This window comes from Chiloscyllium punctatum, chromosome 9, assembly GCF_047496795.1.
Source record: "Chiloscyllium punctatum isolate Juve2018m chromosome 9, sChiPun1.3, whole genome shotgun sequence".
Lineage (NCBI taxonomy): Eukaryota > Metazoa > Chordata > Chondrichthyes > Orectolobiformes > Hemiscylliidae > Chiloscyllium > Chiloscyllium punctatum.
The window spans coordinates 125,078,936-125,103,453 of NC_092747.1; the positions used below are offsets into that span (position 1 = coordinate 125,078,936).

At 38.9% G+C, this 24,518-nt stretch overlaps 1 protein-coding gene across 3 annotated transcripts in view; it reads right to left on the minus strand.

Moving 5' to 3' along the window:
• Positions 1-24,518, minus strand: part of LOC140481653 (protein diaphanous homolog 3-like) — a 604,739-nt gene that overhangs the window by 382,109 nt on the left and 198,112 nt on the right. For all 3 annotated transcript variants that reach the window (XM_072578185.1, XM_072578184.1, XM_072578186.1), the window contains exons 11-15: positions 23,275-23,393; positions 11,447-11,563; positions 8,678-8,796; positions 8,491-8,555; positions 2,090-2,194 (exon numbers count right to left, since the gene is read on the minus strand). In XM_072578185.1, coding sequence (XP_072434286.1) covers positions 2,090-2,194; positions 8,491-8,555; positions 8,678-8,796; positions 11,447-11,563; positions 23,275-23,393 — 525 coding nt within the window. The remainder of the gene's footprint in view (positions 1-2,089; positions 2,195-8,490; positions 8,556-8,677; positions 8,797-11,446; positions 11,564-23,274; positions 23,394-24,518) is intronic.

Consider the following 24,518-nt stretch of genomic DNA (forward strand, 5'->3'; position numbering starts at 1 on the left):
GATTAGATTACTTACAGGGTAGTAACAGGCCCTTCAACAAGTCCAAACCGACTCTCTGAAAAGCAACCCACCCAGACCCATTTCCCTACATTTACCCCTTCACCTAAGACTACAGGCAATTTAGCATGGCCAATTCACCTAACCTGCACATTGTGGACTGTGGGACGAAACTGGAGCACCCAGAGGAAACCCACGCAGACACAGGGAGAATGTGCAAACTCCACATAGACAGTTGCCTGAGGCAGGAATTGAACCCAGGTCTCTGGCGCTGTGAGGCAGCAGTGCAAACCACTGTGCCACCGTGCCACCCATATTACTGTTGGACAGTGACAAAGATTGATCCAATTAAGGGCCACACAAGCCAGAATTACTCATGCAACAAAGGGAAGGGACCCTTCTCCAACTATTTTGAACAGAAAAGGAAATGGGATGCATTGAAATGTGTGCAAGCTGCAAATTTATGTTGCCAGTGCTACACTGGAAATAAGCATTTCAAACATCCAGGAATTTAAATCAAGGCAGCTGTATTTTAGGAGCCTTCCTCAATCATGCCATGCAGAGTCAGTGTGTGATCCATGGATTGTAAGTGGGAAGAGTTTTAAACAAAAATTATATTGCTTCATTTACAAGTCATTATGAAAAGCTGTGGTCAAAATTGAATCAAGAGCGAATTATGGCAGTGCTGTGACTTAAGACATAAATTACTGTTAAATAATGTGGTTATCAGGTTGTTCCTTCTGACAACAGACATCCTAGTGAGTGAAGACTCTAAGCACTGTAAGAATCTAGACTAAGGGAAACTGTTTAAAAATAAGGGAGTCATCCATTAAAGACAGAAATTAGGATTTTCTTTCCTCTCAGAGGGTGGGGAGTCTTTGTAATTCCCTTCCTCAAAAGGCTGAAGAAGAGTCTTTGAAAATTTCTAAGGCAAAGGAAAATAGATTGCCAAAAGAAATGGCGTAAAAGTTTGTTGGGAGTTTGTCTATGGTCTAATCAGATCGGCTATGTCTGGCAGAACAGGCTCAAGGGGCTCAGAGATCTTCTCCTGTTTGAATATGATTCTGCAGAGGATAACTTTTTAAAGTATGTGTTCAATGGGTATTTACCGACTAATTTATGAACTATAAATTCTAAATTTTATTAAAAGGATTGAGAGTTTTGTTGTAAAGTGGATAATGGGTGATTGAGTTGGTAAGGTAGAGCAGATACAGGTAATCCACAGATTCGTAAGTGCAAGCATTTGTAAGTCTGACGTTTGTAAGTCAGGGACCACCCGTATCAGTAAGAAATGGCCTTGATTGCTATTTCAATTCAACGCAGAATTTGTTCTTTAAACAACAATGGCAAGATTATTACCTTCTAGTTCCCCTTTTTAATAATGAAATAAATGCAAGAGTTTCTGTGTTAGTGAACAGAACTGTTACAAAATAACCTTTTCCAATTTATAGCATTTGAAAATAGTTCAAAATAACAATCAAATACATGGCTGTTTGAATAAGGTATACCCTTAAGCATGTTTTCCTCAGAATTTATCTTGATCCTTCCATGAATTGTAGGACTTCCATGTATTTATCATTAAAAATTGAAAAAAATATTTTAATATTCTCACTCATTCCTATGCTATCTTTTTTCTGCAGAAACATAAACCAAAAGGGAGAGCCAAATAAATAGCCTAAGAAATAATTTCCTGTATTCAGATAAAGATCTGTAATGATGCACTGAACGAAAGTGCAGTGGACCCTCCACCCTCCATGGTTAATTACTCAGGAAATGTGTGACATCAGGAGCTAACAACTACTGAAACAGAAGCAAAAGTTTAATTAACAAGAGTCCAAAAAAAACTTGAAATCAATCTTGAAACAACAGAGCTAATTAATAATGCACAACCATTGCATTACACAGCCTTCAGCATTTTGGGCAGAAGCTTGCAAGATTGCAGCTGGCAGATTTTTGAAAAAGCAAAACTGGAACAGAATACCAAACATTTTTTTCTTTTATTTTACATTAAGAGTATGAATTGTAACCAGTTGCTAGATTGTAACCACCAACAGTTTGAAACCCAAAGAAAGCAGTTAGCAGACTTGATTACCTGTGCTTTGAGACTTTGCAACTCAGCTTCAAGCTCATTGATTTTTTCCTCTCTCTTCTGTACTTGTGCCTGTGCCTCTTGCCGGGCTGTAAATTCTTCATCAAACTGAAAGATAAAGGTGCATCAACCTAGGCCCTGTGGACTTCTGCATTATCAAGTGTGCTTTATTTTTGAGAACGCTGTGGTATCTATATCGTGTGGAGGTACAACACAGAAACAAACCCTTTGGTCCAACTCATCCATGCTGACCAGATATGCTAATTAATCTAGTCACATTTGCCAGCACTTGGCCCATATCCCTTTAAACCCTTCCTATTCAAATACCCATCCAGATGCCTTTTAAATGTTGTATTTGTTCCACTTGATTAGACAGTTCATTCCATATACGCACCACCCTCTGCGTGAAACAGTTGCCTCTCAGGTCCCTTTTAAATCTTTCCCTTCTCACCCTAAACATATTCACACCCCAGGGAAAAGACCTTGTCTATCTAACCTATCAAGGCCCCTCATAATTTTATAAACTTCTACAAGGTCACCCCTCAGCCTCCAACGCTCCAGGGAAAATAGCCTCACTTATTTAGTCTCTCCCTTTAGCTCAAAAGGAAAATATGTAGGAAAGATAAAGGGGAACCAGCAGATGTAGAACATATTCCACTAAAATAAGATTAGCATATCGGATAAGGGCACATGGAGTAATATTTTTGGACGAAGGAATGTTTAAGTAATGGGCAAGAAGCAGAAAGTAGGGTTAATGGGACAGTGAAGTTGGCAATTGAATACTCCAAGAAAGATTTCTGGGTCCTTCATTTTTTCAAATTTATATTGGATTTAGGCACAGAAACAGACAAAGTGTATTCACATTGGCTGACTATCATAGAATCATAAAATCCCTACAGTGTGCAACCAGGCTCAAGTCCACACCAACCCTTCGAAGAGTACTCCACCCAGACTCATTCCTCTACCCATTACTCTACATTTCTCCTGGCTAATGCCCCTAACCTACACATCCCTGAACACTATGGGCAATTTAGCATGTCCATTTCACCTAACCTGCACACCTTTGGACTTGTAGGAGGAAACCAGAGCACCCAGAGCAAACCTATGCAGACACAGGGAGAACGTGCAAACTCCACACAGACAATCGCCTGAGGCTGGAATCGAACCTGGGTCCCTGGTGCTGAGTGCTAACCACTCAGCCATCGTGCCGCCTTATACACAGTTACTGGGAACATAAGCTGTGTGGACGTCACAAAGTCACTCAACGTGGTACAGGCAGATCGGCATTTTGCAGGATTAAACTTGAGTATTGCCAAAAAAAAGCTTATTATGCCAAAACTTTACTTCTTGCTGTCAACAACACAATTTCCAAGAATACCAATTCAAGGGGAAAGCTCAGATTAATACGACATGAGAGAATAATGGTGATTGGTTAACAAGTAGACTCTGACTAGTAGAAGGTTTGCCATGGAGAATGTATCAGTTGATGCTGATTGATCATTAACTACCAGGCTGTATTTAAATTTTAAATGAGGCAGGTTAATCTGGTTAAGATAGGTTAAGGGTTTATGCTCGAAACACCGACTCTCCTGCTCCTCGGATGCTGTCTGACCAGCTGTTTTTCATGCACCACACCTTTTGATTCTCATCTCCAGCACCCACAATTCTCACTTTCTCCTAGGTAAATCATTCATCAGGGGATTGCCTTGATAAAATGAACCAGTGAAGACTACTACCAACTATTTTGTTGTAATGAAAAAGGCATTGTGCATATTAATGTTCTTTCTGGCCGCAAAGAAGAGGGCCCTATTGCATCCAGTACATGCAGTTGCACCAAGTTGCAAGCCTGGCTGACAAGCCTAAATTCGTTGTCAGTGTAGCTCTTCATACAATCCGAACTATCAAGCAAATAAAGTCCAACTGCAGAATACTATATGATGTTGTATTGTGAGTTTTGAAGAGCAGGCTGATTGGATACAGTCAGATCCTTGCTCATCATGAACAGCTGAAGACATATGCTGTTTGATACAATCAACCAGACTTTGGAATATGGGGAGAGGTTGATCCAGCAAGTTAAAATAGCCAGGTAAAGGACAGTACCTTGAGAATGAAAAATAGGATGAAGAGAGATGGACCCGACCAGTTAGAACGGAACTAGCAGCAATTTCTGAAAATCAAAATGTGATGTCAAAAAGTAATGACTCGTTGGTGAACATTTGGAAATTTATATTCCAAAACTCTGATAATGTATTGGTAATTATAGAGTTTTATTCAATATCACTGGAGGTTGTCAATATTAGTTTGGTCTATTAATAGTCATAAGCATCACTATTAATGGCTAAAACTTTATTAGTAAGGTCAATTACCATTAACAAAGATATAAGTTAAATTAAGGGTAGGCAAGGATCCTCCAATATTGAGAGTGTATATCTGTGCAATGAGGGAACTCCAGGATACTTCTCATGTCCTGGTTAACCACTAACATGGAAAGTGTTGTCAGTTGTAGCACCTTGATCTCTGTGCATCAGAAGTTGAGCATTAGATCTGAAGGTTGTGGGATATATATAAGCTGAATAGGTTGCATCCCAGTTTGCTACCACTACTGGACAGAGTTTAAACTATGTTGGCAGGAATACAGGAACTTGAGGGTGAATTCTGATAGGACGAAATCAGAAATGGAAATATAAGGCATTAATGAATGCTTCTTCTGCCTTCCAGACCCAAAGGCTAGAATATACAAAGAAAAAGTAAGCAGTGCTCAAGAGAAGAAATAGACAAGCTGAGGGGACAGAGAGAAATGCAATGGTATGATCTCTCAGCTTTTACAGAAACTCAGCTTGAAATGGGTCAGGAATGGCAGCTCCACATTCCTGGTTATAGCGGTTTCAGACAAGATAGAGAATGGGATTTTAAAAGGGACGGGAGAGACAATTTACATTAAAAGAACAACTACAAGAAGGGAAATGATATTTTGGGAACGGCATAAAATGAGCTCTTAGGGATTGAACAAAGGCGCAAAAGAAAACATGCAATCACAAAACTGGGAATGTATATAACGTGCCAAAACTGGTATAGCCTTAGCATGAAAGTAATGGAGGGAACAGAATATTGCATTTAATATATAATAAACCCAACATGAGAAAGTGTAATTCTGGGCCTAGTTTTAGGAAATCAAACTGAACAGGTTAAAGGGTAGCAATGGAGAACACTTTAGTAGTGATAAAAATCATAATTCAGTTAGTTTTTAACATAATTATGGAAAAGGACAAGGATTCAACAGGAGTTAACATTCTAAATTGGGGTAAGACCAATTTTACTAAATTGAGGAGTGATTTCAACTGGGGATGCATTCAAAAGAAAGATTCAAAGAGTTCAGAGTATGTACCTAAAATAAGAAAAGGATGGGATGGCCAAACTTAGAGATCCTGATGTCAAGATGCATATATGGCAAAGATGAGGCAGAAAAGGACACCGAGAACATAATATTTTAGAACGCCAAGTAGAATATACAAAGTGCAGCAGTGAAATCAAAGGGCAATTAGGAAATCAGAGAGAGGGCAAAGAAGAAAATTGACAAGTAAAATCAAGCATAATATCAAAATATCTTATCAACACATTAAGAATAAGAAGATAATTAAGGAAAGAGTAGATTCCAAAAACCTACTTATGTATGCAGACAGAGAATGTGGAATAACTCTGAAAAGGTATACTGCACCAGGACCAGATGAAATGTACTCCAGGCTGTTAAAAGAAGCTATCAGGAAAATATCAGACACTCTGACTCTTGTTATTCAATCTTCACTGAATGCAGATATGGTACTGGAGGATTAAAGGACTGGTAATGGTATCATTTTGTTTCAAAAATGGAACAAGAGTTACCCTGGAAAATTACTGCAGTGAGTCAACTCTTGGTAGTGCCAAATTATTGGAATCAACTCTAAAAGACAATATTAACAATCATTTAGAGATGGACAAGGTAATCAAGGACTGTTGGTATAGATTTTTAAGGAAAGTTCCTATCTGACTACTTGATTTAATATTTTGAGGAAGTAATGCGAATTAATGAAGGTAGTGTAGTTGATGTGATCTACATGGATTTTAGTAAGGCTTCTGATGAGGTCATACCATGGTAAACGAGTCTCTTTTTTTGAAAAGCCCATAGAATCCAGGGGAATGTAGCAAGCAGGATACGAACATTAATGGCTGATAAGCAATTTTAAGACTGGAAGGCTGTTCCCATTGATTTTTTGCACAGCTCAGTATTAAGCCACTTGCTTTTTTGATGTATATATCAACGATCCAGAGGTAAATCACAAGAGGGATGATCAAGAAATTTGCAGATAACATAAAAATTGACTGGCTCTTTGATAGTGAGGAGGGATGCTTTGGACCACAGCAAGATATCATTGCACTGGTCAGATAGACAAAAAGTGACAATTGGCATTCAGCCTGGAGAAGTGTAAAGTGATGCATTTTGGGGAATTCAAGGGAGTGAAGAACCTTGAAGTGCATATTCACAAATTCTTGAAGGCAGCGGGACTGGTCTATAAACTGTGTTAAGAATACTTCTAAGAATTTTTCTCTTTATTAGTTTATGCACAGAATATAGGCACAGGGAGGTTATGCACATCTGCTCTTGAGGTGTGTCACAATACATATTAACGAGTTGTTTAAAAATTGTCAAAAACAGTAATTAATGTTAGCATCTAGGATTACCTGAAGGAATGCCAGAGACCTAATGGAATGAGGGAACAAATGATGGATTTATTGATTAAGGGTTAAATGGGTGTGAAGTGACTGTACACATACGGGGAGCATATAATTAGTGGGATGGGAATTTTTTGGAGTGTGATTAACTGAAATAAAGTTCTCACTAAAAACGTGGACTCAAACTCTATTTAAAACAGTTATGTTCTCGTGTAACAGTTAGGTCACAGCTTGAATACTGCATGCAGTTCTGTCGGCTCATTACAGAAAGGACGCAATTGCACTAAAGAGGATTCAGAGGGAATTGCCATGGCTGTTGCACGACCTGCAAAAAATTGCTGTTGAGAAGAAAGATTGGAAAAGTTCAGGATATTCTCCTTTAAATATAGGACACTAAGAGGAGATTTGATTGAAGTGTACATGGTTATGACGGGGCTGGATAAGAAGGACTTGTCATCTTTCGCAACGGGGTTTTTAAGTGACTGGTAGATGAGGAAAAGGTGGGGATCTGGAAATGATTGCCTGAGAGGATAGGAGAGACACAACCCCTAAATTAATTTCAACAGAATCTGGCCACACCCCTAAAGTCCAATAAGCTCCAGGGAAATGGACTAACAGCTGGAAAATGGGTTAGGCTGGGTAGTTAATGTCTCAGCAGGAACAAATGTGGTGGGCAGTGTGGGCATCTCAGCACACATTCTAAATATCTGAAGAGTAGGAGTGTACAGGGATATGGAGGGTGGGTTGGAGAGCAAGGCTATATGAATTGTTCCTTAGAAAGGACAGTGCAAACCCAATGGGTCAAATGGCCTTCTTCTGTGCTACAACAAATCTATGAAAAACAATTTTTAAAAATGCATGATACTTGTAAATTCAGAGAGAGATATACAAAGAACATAAAGTTAGCAAGCAGGTATAACAAAAACCAGAAAAATAACTGACATCTTTTTATTGGAAGAAAAATGGAGGACAAGAACAAGCAAGTCTTGTATAATTACGCAGGGATTTGGTGACACCACACCAAAGGCAATACAAACAATATTGGTCTCCATGTCTATACTTGCCATTGAAAGGCTGTAACATTGGTTCATTAGATTAGTGTCTGGAACAGGATGCTCATCTTTCATGAGACATTGAGTATATTGGACCTATGCTCATTGAAACAGGCAGTGTGGAAGCAAAGAGTTTGTTTACCCTGCTGAGGAATCTAGAATACTGAGGCACAGCCTCAGGAGGATAAAGGCTCAAACATTTGAGTTTGAGATGAGGAAAGATCTCTTCAGTTAGAGGGCATTTGTATTTGGACTTCTCTAACATTTAGATGCTCCATTATTGACCACACTCAAGGCTGAGAAAAACATAATTCTGATCTATTGAGGAATGAAAGGGTATGGGAACTAAGTGGTCAAGTAGAGTTCAGGCAAAAAAAAAGTCATGATTTAAAAGCCTAGCAGGCTGCAAGGGTCATGGTCTACTCCTGCTCTTACTTTTTTACGTGTTTTATTCACATCACTTTGGAATGAGGTTTCCTGCTGGTCCACAGTTTAAAAAAAGCACTAAGACCATCTATCATCTCTTCATTTATCTCAATTCCACCCATAATTTCATTAAGACACATGCATTTTAGATTATAAAGCAAATTAAGGTGAAAAATGCTCCTTTCTCAACAGCATGGACGATACAATGCTATTACGTACCTTTCTAGTAAGTTCTGAAAGCTTTTGTTCACACTCATCGACTCTTGCTTTGTCAGCACAAATATCTGCAGAGAAAATAAGCATGTGATCCAGGTTCATAACTTTATTGACATCAAAGTTTAAAATGTTCCCTATGTTGTTGTATCAATTAAATATGATTCAGCTTTTTCTCCAAAAATATTCTCACCAATAAGATGATCAAAGTTTACATCTAGTCGTTTCCGGTATGTAAAGTCAGGATCCATGCCACTGCGGTGTAACACTATCTGGGAAACACATTCTTCTATGATCTTGAAATACTGTGGCCTGCAATAAAAAGAAGCAAATTAATTCATTTAGTCTGAATTGAACTTGAAATTCACAAATTGTTGTGACTGTGTCCAGTATTGACACACAGATCTCATTTTGTTAGCTGATCCATTTTTCTTCAGAAGTCAGATGACACCAGATTATAGTCCAATATGTTTATTTCAAATCACAAGTTTTCGAAGCATTGCCCCTTCGGCAGAAGTGAGAGAGAAGCATGCAGCGACAGAATCTATAGGCGGATAGATCAAAAGATCATACAAAAGGTGTGAGTGGAGTGTCAACAGACTGTATAATAGATCTGTGCAGGTGATTAAGAGTGTCAGACGGTGTAAGTAAAATATCAACAGCTGAATAACAAGCAAAGGGATAACCTATAATCCGATTAAATGAGGCAGCGAAATAATTACAAAATATTGAAAGTAAAGTGGTTCTGGAGACAAGTCAAACCAAATGACTGGAATAATATAATATGGATTTCTATCTAATCAAGCTAATAAGTAATCTAAAACTGTACAAACTAATTAAGATAGAGAGATCATAACAATTTATCAAGATGATGGTGTCAATACAAAACAGTGAAATTTTACAGACACGGAAACGTAGTGGAGTCACATGTAGTGCGACATGAACTCAAGATCACAAGTGCGAGTGTCTTCACGGGGACAGAACTTGGCTATCAGTTTCTGCTCAGCAATTCTCACTGATACACAACAATGCAGAATCGCTGAGCAGAAACATGAAGACGGCCTCAACCGTGATCTTGGGTTCTTGCCGCAGTACATATGACCCCACCAGGCATCTGTATCTGTAAAATATTTATAAGTGCCCTGTTTTGACACCATAACATTAATAAATTGTTATGACCTCCCCATCTTAATCAGTTTGTACAGTTTAGCATTACTTATTAGTTTGGTTAGACCCTCGGCGTGTGACTCTTATACCTATTATGTTATCCAGGTCATTTGGTTCGTCTCCAGCACCACCTAACTTTTAATTTTTGCAATTTATTATTCAGCTGTTGACACTTTACTCACATCATTTTTATGATCACTTGATCCCTTTGCCTATAAATTCTGTGTCTGTATGCTTCACTCTTACTTCACCTGATGAAGGGGCAACGATCTAAAAGCTTGTGATTTCAAATACATTTGTTAAACTATGACTTGGTATCATCTGACTTCTGACCTTGTCCACTCCACTCCAACACTGGCACCTCCACATTACATTTTCTTCCTTTCTTCGAAAGAAGTGCAACTTCTGTGTCGTGTTGAGAACTACTTTCATTGTGTGATCAGTTGGTAATACAGCAAACATTTTTATTAACCAGCATCTATCGGACCAGAAGTGTGCCAGTCAATCAAACATTCCAGATAATCAACAGGTCCACATCACCACAGTAAACCCAACCAAGCAAAGCTGCAAGGCATCAACATTCTTTTTTTAAAAATCTATGCATAAACATCAACACACCTCCTAAAATCAGTGTACAAACACACAGTAAGTATTAGAAAGGTAAGGCAGGGAATATACCCATCACTTTAATTAAAGCATAAATACTGGGACATCTCAGTAGATCATGGTTTTGGAGGTATATAATTTTCATTGGATGGTGCTGCATTGATTGGTGCATTTATCAATTAGATCTTGAAGAAGTTTTATTTCAGGACATGATGAATATATTTTTATATCTGTTTCTTTAGTGTTTAGTTTCTTCCTTTGTTTTATTGTTTATGTCACTCTTAATCACTATCGCTTGGCCTTTGTCAAATGTCTGTCTTATTCCTCCTGCTGTTTCTGACTCTTCTCTCTCCCTCTTTCTCTAGCTATCTTTTTTTATGGGACACTGACTTTGTATACATCTTTGGTCTTTTTTGTTGTGTTCACATTTTAAATTTATATTATTTCCATTTCATTCAGATTTTTAACTCTCATTGTCAATTTCTAGTGAATGCATTAGATTTCAATTGGGCTCCAGCATCGATCATATGTATGTTTCAGGTGTGAATGTCAGGCAGAAAAATAGTGCAGTTGAGACAAAATTCAGTACAGTACAATTCAAATTTTGATTATTTAATTAAGTTTGCCCAATTCACAATCTGTAGGTCTGGCGATGAGGCAGTGTAATGCTAAAGCAGTTTCATATAATCAGGTTGAGTCGTCCATTTAATTAGTCATCCTAATTAATATCAAAGGGTTCTTGCACCCATTGCGAATATGTATGGTAAGTGTGTATAGTCAATTGACAAATGAACTGTGGCATTTATAGAATACATCATAAAGAATATCTAGGAAGAAAATGTTCCTAGATGTAATATTTTCAGTTGACACTGCCAATGCTCCACAAATGGCGGAACTTATATTCAATTCATAAAATCTAGAAGGTACAGGTATTCTTAGTAATGGTAACATGAAACTCTCATTGATTGTTGCAAAAATCCATCTGGTTCACTAATGTCCTTTAGGGAGGCAGATATGCCGTCTTTAACAATTCTGGCCAACATAGGACTCAAGACTGTGTGGGTCTGCACAATAATGTGGTTCACCCTTAAACGATTGCTGAAATGCCAAAGCAATTGCGACCGGCAACAAATGCTGGCTTCACCACATCCAATGAAAAATAAATAAAAGAAAATAAATCAAAACTTACCTCACAAAATAGTCATTTGTGATCAATAACATGTGTTGAAGAATGGAAAGGAAATGACTTTCAGCTGCCGTGTTCTTCAATGTATTGAACAGCATATTATAAACATCATTAATTTCAGTGCAGCAAACGTTAAGGGAAATACATTGCAGGAAGTAACAAATTAGCATACATTGATCAAGTTTCTAATCATTAGATTAACATTTCTAAGCCAGAACAGAAAGTATGCTGATAAATGTTACTTTCCTCTTCATCAATTGGTGAACGCTAACATGAGGGGACATAGCTTTAAATTGAGGGGTGATAGATTTAGGGCAGATTTTAGGGGCAGTTTCTTTACTCAGAGAGCAGTAGGAGCATGGAACGGCCTGTCTGCAACAGTAGTAGATTCGTTAAGGGCATTTAAATGGGCAATGGACATACATATGAATAATAATGGAATGGTTAGGTGGGCATCAGATTATTTTCACAGGTCAGTGCAACATCGAGGGCCGAAGGACCTGTAATGTGCTACAATGTTCTGTGTTCTATATTAATTAGTATTATGGATAGCATTAATATGTCAAAGAACCAAGAAACAGATGACATTGTAAAAATAACACCTGAGGTAATGAAACAGGGATTTGTGATAACTTCCAATGCAAAAATCGTGGCTTTGTGTCTGCTACAACACGTATGCTTCACACAAAACCTCTTCGTATCCAACTTTCTCTTTCAGTTTTGATTGTTGCATTTATGGAAAATCTGGAAGTAATGAACATAAATTTCTTCACACTTTCCCTTCAAAGAGATTTGTTGGAGGCATTCATAGAAGGACGTCGTACGTATTCATCACACTTATCTAACTGCTGTAAATAATGAACATTATAAATTAACTATAGTTAATCAACAAAAATATAGTCAGGCAGAATTTGCTCAAAAATATGAATTGGTAATCCACAATAATCAACAGTTTTTTATCAAATGTACCAATCAGCAACCAGAAACTGCTACAGGACAGATACTTTGGTAGGATTCCCTGATTTTTTTTTTAGCAGCCACATTGCTGCTCCAGCTGGCACACAGTATATACCCAAGAATACAGCTTATAACCTTCACACAGAAAAGCTTAAATATCATTTCTGTAATAACAGCAAACGTACACATAACAAATCCAATTAGAAATTTATCCAATAGATTTTGCCAATTTCCAAAGGCTTCAGTGCTGACCTTTGATCTCTTTCTACTGCTTATTTTCTACAGCTGTGACTTCCACAATCCTTTGTTACTTAGTGTATACTATCTAACTCTCCTCCACAAGAAGCACATATGGTATAAAAATGGGTCATTCAGCCCAACTATTCTATGTTGGTCTTTATACATCACTCCTAACTTTCATCACGCAAATCTACCTTCGTAACCCTCTATTCCATTCTCCCTCAAATAATTATGTCACTCTCCCATATCTCACTGTGATAGCAAGTTTTACATTCTTCGTGAAAAGCAGCTTCTTTCGTATTTCCAATTCAATCTAATATTGATACCATCTGGTTATGCTCTTGTCTCAAGTACAAATAATCTCTCTCTCTCTTCATCCAATCAAAATCTTTAATAATTTTGAAGATCTCTATTAAGATAATCCTAAAACTTTTTTTCAAATAAAAGAGACCCAATCTGTTCATCTTTGCCAGTTTGGGTGGGAATGAGGGTGTGAGTCAGGTGGGCTGCAAATCAGAGAGTTTGTACAGACTTCATAGGCTGAATAGTCACTGTTGGGATTCTATGAATCAAGTTATTAATGGCATAGGGTCTTTTTTTTCCCACACTGGGACCTTGAGTGACAGCCCCAGCTTTCAGCAGTTGAACCGGTGCATAGCTGGGATTTAAAGACAGTGAGTCGAGAGTGTGGTGCTGGAAAAGTACAGCAGGTCAGGCAATATCCGAGAAGCAGGAACATCAACATTTTGGGCAAAGGTCCTTCATTCAAAATGAGGCTTGTAAGCCGACAGGGTGGATAGATAAATGGGAGGGGGTTGGGGGGAAGGCAATTGAGAGTGCGGTAGGTGGATGGAGGTGAGGGGAAAGGTGATAGGTCGGAGGGAAGGGTGGAGCGGATAGGTGGGAAGGAAAATGGACAGGTAGGACACGTCATTAGGACGTGTTGATCTGGAAGGTTGGAACTTGGATAAGGTGGTGGGAGGGGAAACGAGGAAACTGGTGAAATCCACATTGATGCCATGCGTTTGGAGGGTCCCGAGGCATTCTTCCTCTAGGCGTCCGGTGGTAGGGGAGCAGCGTTGGAAGAAGCCCAAGATCTGCATGTCCTCAGCAAAGTGGAAGGGGGAGTTGAAGTGTTCCGCCACAGAGCGGTGGGGTTGGTTGGTGTGGGTGTCCCGGAAATGTTCTCTGAAGCGCTCTGCGAGTAGGCATCCTGCCTCCCCAATGTAGAGGAGACCTCATCAGGAGCAACAGACATAGTAAATGACAGGTGTGGAAATGCAGGTGAAAATGTGATGGATGTGGAAGGCACCTTTGGGGCTTTGGATGGAGGTGAGGGGGGAGGCATGGGCGCAAGTTTTGCAATGTAAAGATAGTGGCAGAGCAGGACTGCTGGAAGTTCTGACAATGGTGAATAAATCTGTTTCTGGCAAGGGTACAAAATGAGGCATCAGTGAAGAAATATGTGTAAAACCCACTAATGCTCAGGAACAGAAACGCTCCATGAAACTCCACAACATTGACACTGAGCTGATTTTTGGTCAAGTTTAGCCCAGGTTAGAGTCATATAGATGTTCAGCATGGAAACAAACCCTTCGGTCCAACTAGTCCATGCCAACCAGATGTCCCAATCCAATCTAGTCCCACCTGCCAGCACCCGGCCCATAACCCTCCAAATCTTTCCTATTCATATATCCATCGAGATGCCTTTTAAATGTTGGAATTGGACAGGTCTCCACCAGTTCCTCTGGCAGCCCATTCCATACCCGTACCACACTCTGTTTGAAAAAGTTGCCCCTTAGGTCTCTTTTATATCTTTCCCCTCTCACACTAAACCTATGCCCTCTCGTTCGGAACTCCCCACCCCAGGGAAAAGACCTTGTCTATTTATCCTATCCATGCCTCACATGATTTTATAAATGTTTATAAGATCACCCCTCAGCCTCCAACGCTCCAGGGAAAACAGTCCCAGCCTGTTCAGCCTCTCCCTATAGCTCAAATCCTCCAACCCTGGCAACATCTTTGCAAATCTTTTCTGAACCCTTTCAAGTTTCGCAACATCCTTCTGATAGGAAGGAGACCAGAATTGCACGCAATATTCCAACAGTGGCCTAGCCAGTGTCCTGTACAGCCGTAACATGACCTCCCAACTCCTGTACTCAATACTCTGACCAATAAAGGAAAGCATACCAAATGCCTTCTTCACTATCCCATCGACCTGCGACTCTACTTTCAAGGAGCTATGAACCTGCACTCCAAGGTCTCTTTGTTCAACAACACTCCCTAGAACCTTACCATTAAGTGTATAAGTCCTGCTAAGATTTGCTTAGCCAAAATGCAGCACCTCGCATTTATCTAAATTAAACTCTATCTGCCACTCCTCAACCCATTGGCCCATCTGATCATGATCCCGTTGTGATCAGAGGTAACCTCCTTCATCGTGCACTACACCTCCAATTTTGGCATCATCTGCAAACTTACTAACTATACCTCTTGTGCTCACATCCAAATCATTTATATAAATGATGAAAAGAAGAGGACCCAGCACCAATCCTTGTGGGACTCCACTGGTCACAGGCCTTCAGTCTGAAAAACAACCCTCCTCCACCACTCTCTGTCTTCTGCCTTTGAGCCAGTTCTGTATCCAAATGGCAACTTCTTCCTGTATTCTATGAGATCTAATCTTGCTAACCAGTCTCCCATGGGGACTTATCTAAGTCCACATAGGTCACGTCTACCGCTCTGCCCTCATCAATCCTCTATTACTTTTTCAAAAAACTCAATCAAGTTTGTAAGACATGATTTCCCACGCACAAAGCCATGTTGACTATCCCCAATCAGTCCTTGCTTTTCCAAATATATGTACATCCTGTCCCTCAGAATGCCCTCCAGCAACTTGCTCATCACCGACGTCAGACTCACTAGTCTATAGTTCCCTGGCTTGTCCTTACCACCATTCTTAAAAAGTGGCATCAAGTTAGACAATCTCCAATCTTCTGGCACCTCACCTGTGACTATAGATGGTACAAATATCCCAGCAAGAGGCCCAGTAATCACTTCCCTAGCTTCCCACAGAGTTCTAGGGTACACCTGATCAGGTCCTGGGATTTATCCACTTTTATGCATTTTAAGACATCCAGTACTTCCTTCTCTGTAATGTGGATATTTTTCAAGATGTCACCTTCTATTTCCCTATAGTCTATACCTTCTATGTCCTTTTCCACAGTGAAGACTGATGCAAAATACCCATTTAGCATCTCCCCCATTTTCTGTGGCTCCACACAAAGGCCGCCTTGCTGATCTTTGAGTGGCCCTATTCTCTCCCTAGTTACCCTTTTGTAACTGTATTTGTAAAAACCCTTTAGATGCTCCTTAACTCTATTTGCCAAACTATCTCATTTGCCCGTTTTGCCCTCCTGATTTCCCTCTTAAGTATACTCCTACTGCCTTTATACTCCTCGAAGGATTCACTCGATCTATCCTGTACCTGACATATGATTCCTTCTTTTACTTCACCAAACCCTAACTTTCTTTAGTCATCCAGCATTCCCTTTTCCTATCAGCCTTTCCTTTCACCCTAACAGGAATATACTGTCTTTGGACTCTCGTTACCTCATTTCTGATTGCTTTCCATTTTCCAGTTGCCCCTTTATCTGCGAACATCTGCTCCCAATCAGCTTTTGACCGTTCTTGCCTAGTACCATCAAAATGAGCCTTTTTTTGATTTACAACTTCAACTCTTAGATCTGGTCTATCTTTTTCCATCGCTATTTTAAAACTAATAGAATTATGGATGCTGGCCCCAAAGTGCTCCCCCACTGACACCTCAATCATCTGCCCTGCCTACCTCTCTTACCTTTCCTGGAGTTAACCCATCCATATGACGGCATTTGTGACTTTTTTTCTTCCTAAAACTTCCATCACACCCCCTTGCTCTTGTAAATTCCACATTGCCTCTAACTATCGCTCCAAGCAATCCATTCGATCTGATAGGATTTGCAACCATCCATTTACTGCAGATATAATCCTCAGTAACACGTAAACTCTCCCTAAACTCCCACAACCGACAAGAAGAGCATATCATTCTACAAGGTCCATTTTTGCTTTTTCCAATCTGTAGACCCAGAAAATAGCATTGTCTTATTCCTCAACAAAACACTGCTCCAGGCTAACTTATGGCTTATATTTTTTAAGTTAAATAAGAAATATATCTCAATAAAACATGTAATCAAGAAAGCACCCACTCTACTCACTACTGCAGATTTACAGCAATGCCACACTTAAACATATTTACTTATCTGTTTCTGTGCTGTGACCTCTCTCAAACAGGTTCCTCCAGTTGTGAATTTCACTATTTGTTAATTTTCCAAGATGCACTCCAATGTTCAGTGATACACGAAGTCAACAGCAAAGGCAGTAACTGCGCAGGTTCACTGCTGTGTCAGTTAGCAGTGTGGGTTTCTTTTTCTCTCTCTCTCTCCTGCACAGACCATGTGCTGCCTTTGTCTGTTCCTCTCCCTTTCAAAAATGCCATTGTTTTGACTTTTTTTTCTCTTCAAAGTTCCAAAACAATGTAACAGCATATAAAACAGTAAGTGCTGCTCCTGGAATTCGAGGAAATTCTTTATTCTTCGAGTTTGATTAGGCTACTCAACTCTTCCCTCCTTTTTATTTGAGCTGCACGCATCCCATCAGTCATCTCATCATTCAATGTAGTATCTACTAAGAAGACAGAAAGGATGTTCCCAATAATATGTGGAGCCCAGAACTAGGGGACACATTCTAACAACACAAGGTAGGCCATTTAGGACTGAGATGAGGAGAAAGTTTGTATCTAGACAGTGGTGTGGCCTGCAGAATGTTCTGCTGCAAAAAGCAGTTAAGATCCAACTATTGCATGCTTTCAAGGAGATATGGATCAGTCTTAGGAATAAAGGAATCAAGGAATTGGTCAGGAAAGTTGGAACAGTGTATTGAGTTGGATGATCAGTCTTGAACATACTGAATTTTAGTGTAGGCTCCAAGGCCAAAAGGCCTACTCCTGTACTTATTTTTCTCTCTTCCTATGGATTAAATGTTAAAATAAATAAATTATTAAACGTTTCTGCTACCCATTGTTATCAGTACATCTCTCAATAGTCCTAATCCTATTTCTAGCTGCCCTTATTTTAATGATAAGCTTGTAAAATATTTTGCTATTTTATGTTCCTTGTTAGTTAAATTTTGTTGCTGCATTCTTTGTCTTCCTAACTGCTTATTGATTTCTCTCCTAAAACCTTTGTGCCGTCTCATATAATGCACAATTTTAAAATACTGCTTTAAATGCTTCCCATTATCTGCCTTTATTTTTCCCGATTTTGTTTTTCCTAAGTTCTATTTTCACCTAATTACTGTGAGCTTTTCTCCAACCAATTAACATCAGTGATCCATCAGGGTGAAATGTTGCCTCCCTAGTGCCAGGGTCAAGGATGTCTCGGAGATTATGCAGAATATTCCGAAAGGTGTACAGTGACCAGAGGGAGATCATTACGCATGTTGTACCAATAACATAGGTAGAGACTTGGATGAGGTTCTGCATAGAGAATATAGGAAATTAGGCAGGAGGTTAAAAGAAGGTCTTTGAAGATAGAAATATCTGGATTACTAATCGTGCCATAGGCTCATGAGAGTACGAATAGGAGAATATAGGAGATGAATATGTGGCTGAGGAACTGATGTGGGAGGCAAGGATTCACCTTTTTAGACCATTGGGATCTCTTTTGGGGTAGAAATGACCTGTTTAAGAGGGATGGTTCCACCTGAATTGGAAGTGGGCCTTGCAGGGAAATTTGCTATTGCTTCTCAGAAGGCTTTTAACTCGGAACAGAGGGGAAACCAAAGCGACAGTGAATAAGAGAAAAGGCTGAGGCCGGTACAGTAGATAAGGGAAACAAATCTAATGGTCAATGCAGACAAGAGCTTTGCAGAGAATGTGGTAAGACTATTTTCTTTAATGCAAGAGGTCTGACAGGTACAGCAGATGAACTTAGGGCAGAAACATGGGGCTGTGATACTATAGCTATTATAGAAATGTGGCTCAGGGATAGACATGATTAGTAGATTAATGTTCCAGGGTATAGATGCTATAGGAAGGATAGAAAGGGAGGAAAGAGGGGAGGAAAGTGGTGTTTTTGGTTAGGGAGAACATTACAGCTGTACTTCAGAAGGATATTCCTCAGAGATCATCCATTGAAGCTTAATGATGTTAATTAATAAGAAAGGGATGCTCACCTTGTTGGGATTGTATTATAGCCCCTCCAATAGTCAGTGGGAAATTGAGAAGTCAATATGTAAGGAGATCTCCGATATCTGTAAGGAAAATAGGGTTGCAATGGTAGGGGATTTTAATTTTCTATAGACTGGGACTGTCATAGTGTAAACGCTTGGATGGAAAGGAACTTGTTGTAAATATGTACAAGAAAACGTTCTTATTCAATATGTGGATGTATCTATTGGAAAAAGAGCAATACTTCTACTACCCTTATACTCTAGGGATTCACTTGATCACAGTTGACTATACCTTTAATTGGGAAATAAGGCAAAGCAAAGGACTGAGTGTCAGTGGGGAAGCACTTTGGGGCAAGTGATCATAATTGTATTAGTTATAAAATAGTTTTAGAAAAGGAAAGACCAGATTTAAAAGTTGAATTTCCAAATTGGAGTAAAGCCAATTTTGATGGTATTGGACAGGAACTTTGAAAAGTTGATTGGGGACGGCTATTCACAGGTAAAGGGACAATTGGGAAGTGGGACACTTTTAAGAATATGATACCAAGAGTTCAGAGACAATATGTCATGTTAGTGTGAAAGGGAAGGCTGATAGGTGCAGGAAATGCTAGCTGACTAGAAAAATTGAGTCTCTGGTCAAGAAGAAGAAGGAGGTATAGCCAACAGGGATCGAGTGAATCCCTAGAGTATAAGGGCAGTAGAAGTATACTTGAGAGGGAAATAAGGAGGTCAAAAAGGGGACATGAGATACGTTTGGCAAAAAGAGTTAAGGAGAATCCAAAGAGATTGCGTAAGTACAATAAGGGCAAAAGAGTAATTAGAGCGAGAGAATAGGGTCCCTTAAAGATCAACATGGCCATCTACGTATGGAACCATAGAAGATGGGTGCGATACTAAAAAGAATATTTTGTGTCAGTATTTACTGTGGAGAAGAACATTGAAGCTAGGGAACTTGGAGAAATGTCTTGAAAAGAGTTCATATTTCCAATGAGGTGGTGCTGGAGATCTTAAGATGCATCAAGGTACATAAATCCCCGAGACCTGATTAGGTGTGTCCCAGAACTTTCTGGGTAAATGGGGAAGAGATTGCAGGGCCCCTTGCTGAGATATTTGCATCATCGATAGCCATGGGTGACATGCCAGAAAACTGGAGGTTGGTTAATCTGAGGCCATTATTTCAGAAAGGTTGCAAGAAAAAGCCAGGGAGCTTTATGTCAGTGGTGGCTAAGTTGTTGGGGGGGATTCTGAGGGACAGGACTTACATGAATTTGGAAAGGCATGGACTGATTAGAGATAGTCAGCATTGCTTTGTGCTTGGGAAATCACATGTCACTAACTCGCATTGCAGAAGATGCTGTAAGTATACAGTGTGCGAACCAATCCAGGGACATCAAATATTGTCAATTATTTTGGGTTTATAAAGCATTCTGGCACGTTATAATTAATCTGAAGACATATGCAAATCATTTTGAAAAACTCACATACATCGGTTGACCACTGTAGAGATTCTCTCGAAGACATTCAATATGGAAATTTCAGGGTTTAACATGCATTGTGAATGCAGTGGCATGAATCCTCCAACTGCATTCAGCAAATATGTTTGACCTGGCAATGAGGTGAGAGTGACAGACCTTAACATCAAGGCTGCATTTTGCCTGGTATGGCATCAAAGTGCTCTAGCAAAACTGGAATCAATGGGTATCAGGGGGCAAATTCATGCAAGTTGTACCTGGCACATGGGAGCATGGTTGTGGTTGTTGGAGGTCAGTCATCTTAGCTCCAGGACACCTCTGTAGGGGTTCCTCAAGCAAGTATCCTAGGCCCTATCATTTTCAGATGCTTTATCAATGGTTTTTCCTCTATCATAAGGTCAGAAATAGGGATGTTCGCCAATGATTGTACAACGTTCAGCACCATTTGGGATTTCTCAAATACTGAATCAGTCCATGTTTAAATGCAACAAGACCTATATAATATCCAGGCCTGGGCTGACAAATAGCAAGGAACATCTGTACCACACAAAAGCCAGGCAATGACTATCTCCAATAAGAGACCATCTAACCAATGCCCATTCATATTTAATGGTTTATCATCACTGATCATATTCAAGGCTGGGATGGACAGATTTGTGGTATTTCAGGGAATCAAGAGACACAGGGAACAGGTGAAGAAGTTGAATTAGGAGTGAAGAAAGGAGTGAGAGGGCAGGAGACCAGAAGAGCAAGATAACAGTGAACTACAAACAACTAGCAGAACTTTAGTTATTGGGTAAAATACAGTTATAGCAAGTGATTTTGAGTTGCAAAGTGTTGGTGAGGCCACATTTAAAGTACTTTGTAAAATTTTGATCAGGATATTTACAAAAGGATAGAAATGTGTTAAAATACTTCAAGGAACATTCACACAATTCATACATGGATTGTGTCATTATGTTATGAGGAAAGGTTGAACAGGCTGAGCCTGTATCTGCTCAACTTCAGAAGAATAAGAGATGATCTTATTGAAACATAAGATCCTGAGGAGGGGGGGGGTTGGCAAAGTCAATGCTGAAAGAGTATTTTCTCTGATGCAAGAGACTAAAATTGGGGACGTGGTACAAAAATAAGGGCTATCCACATAAGGTGAACAGGAACGTCTTTGTCGCTACAAAGGTCATCAGTCTTTGGAACTCTTGTTGCTAGATAGCAGTGAAGGCTAGATCATTGAATACTTTTATGACTTCGTCATTATAACTTGGCGAAACATGATACCAATCCTTAAGAATGGCGACAATTTGATCATCGATGTACATCATGCTTGAATCACAACGTGTTAATGATACTGAAGAACAGTGGCAGAGAAGGAATGAAAAGGAAAAAAATCCTGCACTCTGGATTCCACCATCTTATGGGGTTGCCTTGTCCCATGTGCTCAAAACACTTGCCTGTTCAAGCACATAGCAGAAACCCATGACTCTCAATAAATTTAAACCTGCAAATGACACTCAGCAACATCAATGGCATATATTTAAAGCTCAGTCTTTGCTGTTGAACCTGGAACATAACTAAGAGTTAGACACCAAAAACCAAGATGAAATACTTCAGTGGTCAGGAAATGGAAAGGCTCTATTGTGCTGTGCAGGATAAGCATCAAATGCAGAGTGAAGCATCCCTGATCACCTTCAAAGGAAAAGGCCATTTGCACCAATGTTAGGTTTTGTTCTTAATTTCAAAAACAGTTAATAATATATAGAGTGAAATGACAATTTAGCCACAAATAGCAAGATTTTTTGCATGAATTTTCATTCAGTGGGAACTATATTGAGGTTGCTCAAACCAAGCAGAAAAGAGACTTTCATTGCAACTGGAGTGGCTCACTGTGCCATATGCTCTGCAGGACTGAATGACTGGAATTGAAACCAGATATTTTTGCTTTCTACCCAAGAGTAAGCAAATCTATAAACTGGCAATGGGTCTTTGATTGTCTGTTTGAATCAGTAAGTTGCAGCATTTTTGAAGGTTAGTGAAAGCATTGTTTTATTACACAGTTTTCACTTCACGACAAATGGTTTCTAATTTCCAGTTAATTTCACCTGTTACCACTTTTTTGCTTTACTAGTAAAGGACACCTTTAGAATAAAGAAAGAGTTCAAAAGAATTTCACTCATCAATGCAAGTCTTTCCTCCAAAGAATAAATCTTCTCTCACAAGCTCACGAAATCTCAAAACATTCAGAATTTCAGCTTTAAAATCAAGAGTAAACTTGCCCAGTTAATTTTAGAAATAATGTTTTTGAAATTCATTTTTGCAAACTATTTCTGACCTTGATAGTATTTAATACTTTCAATGTTTCTGAAAATAACTAAAAACAAAAGCAATAGGCACATGATGTCCAAAACATCTAAATTGTATATAGTGCCAGTCCTCATTTTGAGCTTTTAGTTTTGTCTAACAACTTAATATTACAGATTGGGACTATGACAAACTCAAACAGCAGTAGATTTACTCAAACTTAACAATAGCAGACTCACCAAATTTTAAGGGCATTTAAATAGTCATTGGATAGACATATGGACGTACATGGAATACTGTAGGTTAGATGGGCTTCAGATTGGGCTCACAGGTTGGTGTAACACCAAGACCGAAGGGCTTGCACTGCTCTGTAATGTTCTATGTTCTATGTAAAAAGCATCTTGCTGAGTAGACACTAGAAAGCTTCGTGGCTGTTCTATTTTGTGAAATGGAACATAACCCTGTGTATTTTCCAAGAAAAATTTCTTGAATTCTTAGAATTTGATAAACCACTACAGATGATTTTTTTCACTTTCATCTGTAGTATGCCGGCTTACAGAATGTTTATGGAAATCTTGTTTTGCAAGAAAAGGATATTCTAGTTCAGATCGTACATCATCTAAGCGATGTGAAAACTCAATCATATCTTCTTCTTTGTGCTCATCAAATACTTTTAGTTGGATGTCCAATGCATCATTTTCAATTAATCTCAACTCCTGTGAAAATAAATTAGCAAAAATAACAATTTCAGCCCAATTCATATAGCATGAGAAAAAAATTAATATCCATGTGGAAATTAAATTATTTAAACTTGCAGTATTACAGCAATGATCTTTTAGCATTTCAAAGATTTCTGTATGCACTTAAATAATTTAAAATTGTATTGCAAGTAACTGAGAATGCACAATTTGAATTTTAAAAAAGAATGTGTATCATTTTATTTCATGTTGGCTAAATGTTAATGTTACAAACATTGTTTACATATTAGAATGGGCATTAGAATGCATATGAGCATCTTATAGACAGATGTTATCAATGTACACAAATACTAGCCAAACCAACCTCTCAGCTGGATCAGTTGTATGCCATTAATATTACTGTTGTTTCGAAAAAAGGACAGCAACCAAAGAAAATTGACTTGCATATTTTGAGACTCATCCCAACAATTCATTTTTGCTTTCACTATTTTAATATAAACAATATTTACTGCTTCATTATTAACTCCACTAATAAATATCTCTCCATTTCATAAAATTAAGATTGAATAATGTTTGTTTGGTAAAGATACTAAGGGTTATGGAACAAGTTGATGGAATTTAAGCACATGTTAGCCATAACCTAACTGAATGGCAGAACAAGCTCACTAGGATGAATACATATGCGACAGTGCCCCATTTCCATCCTTTTGAGTTTTGGTTAACATATGAACAGAAGGTCAATCAACTACTACTACCATTGTAGTAAATGTTCTGTATCTCCAACTACTGAAGAACAACTTTATACAAGTACTTAGATTAGCTTTTACAAGAGATGACCATAACTATCATTATAATCTGTTCCACAGTACTTTCATTTAAACCAGTACTTTAACAAACTGAAAACTTTGATTTATTTTAGGTACTGTGTCACACACAATATCCTTCAAGCCTCAGTGCTGAAAGAAACATGGATTCACAAGGTATGAGGTGGATCAGGAAGCTCTCACAATTAATAAGTAGCAGAAAAAGCATGTTATCTCTTGGGAGATCTGTAATGAGATGCACTGAACAGCAGTTTAAATGACGGTATGAACTGTTCTGTATAAAAGCTCAAACAAGTTCCCTCTACTCAATTCATTTCCA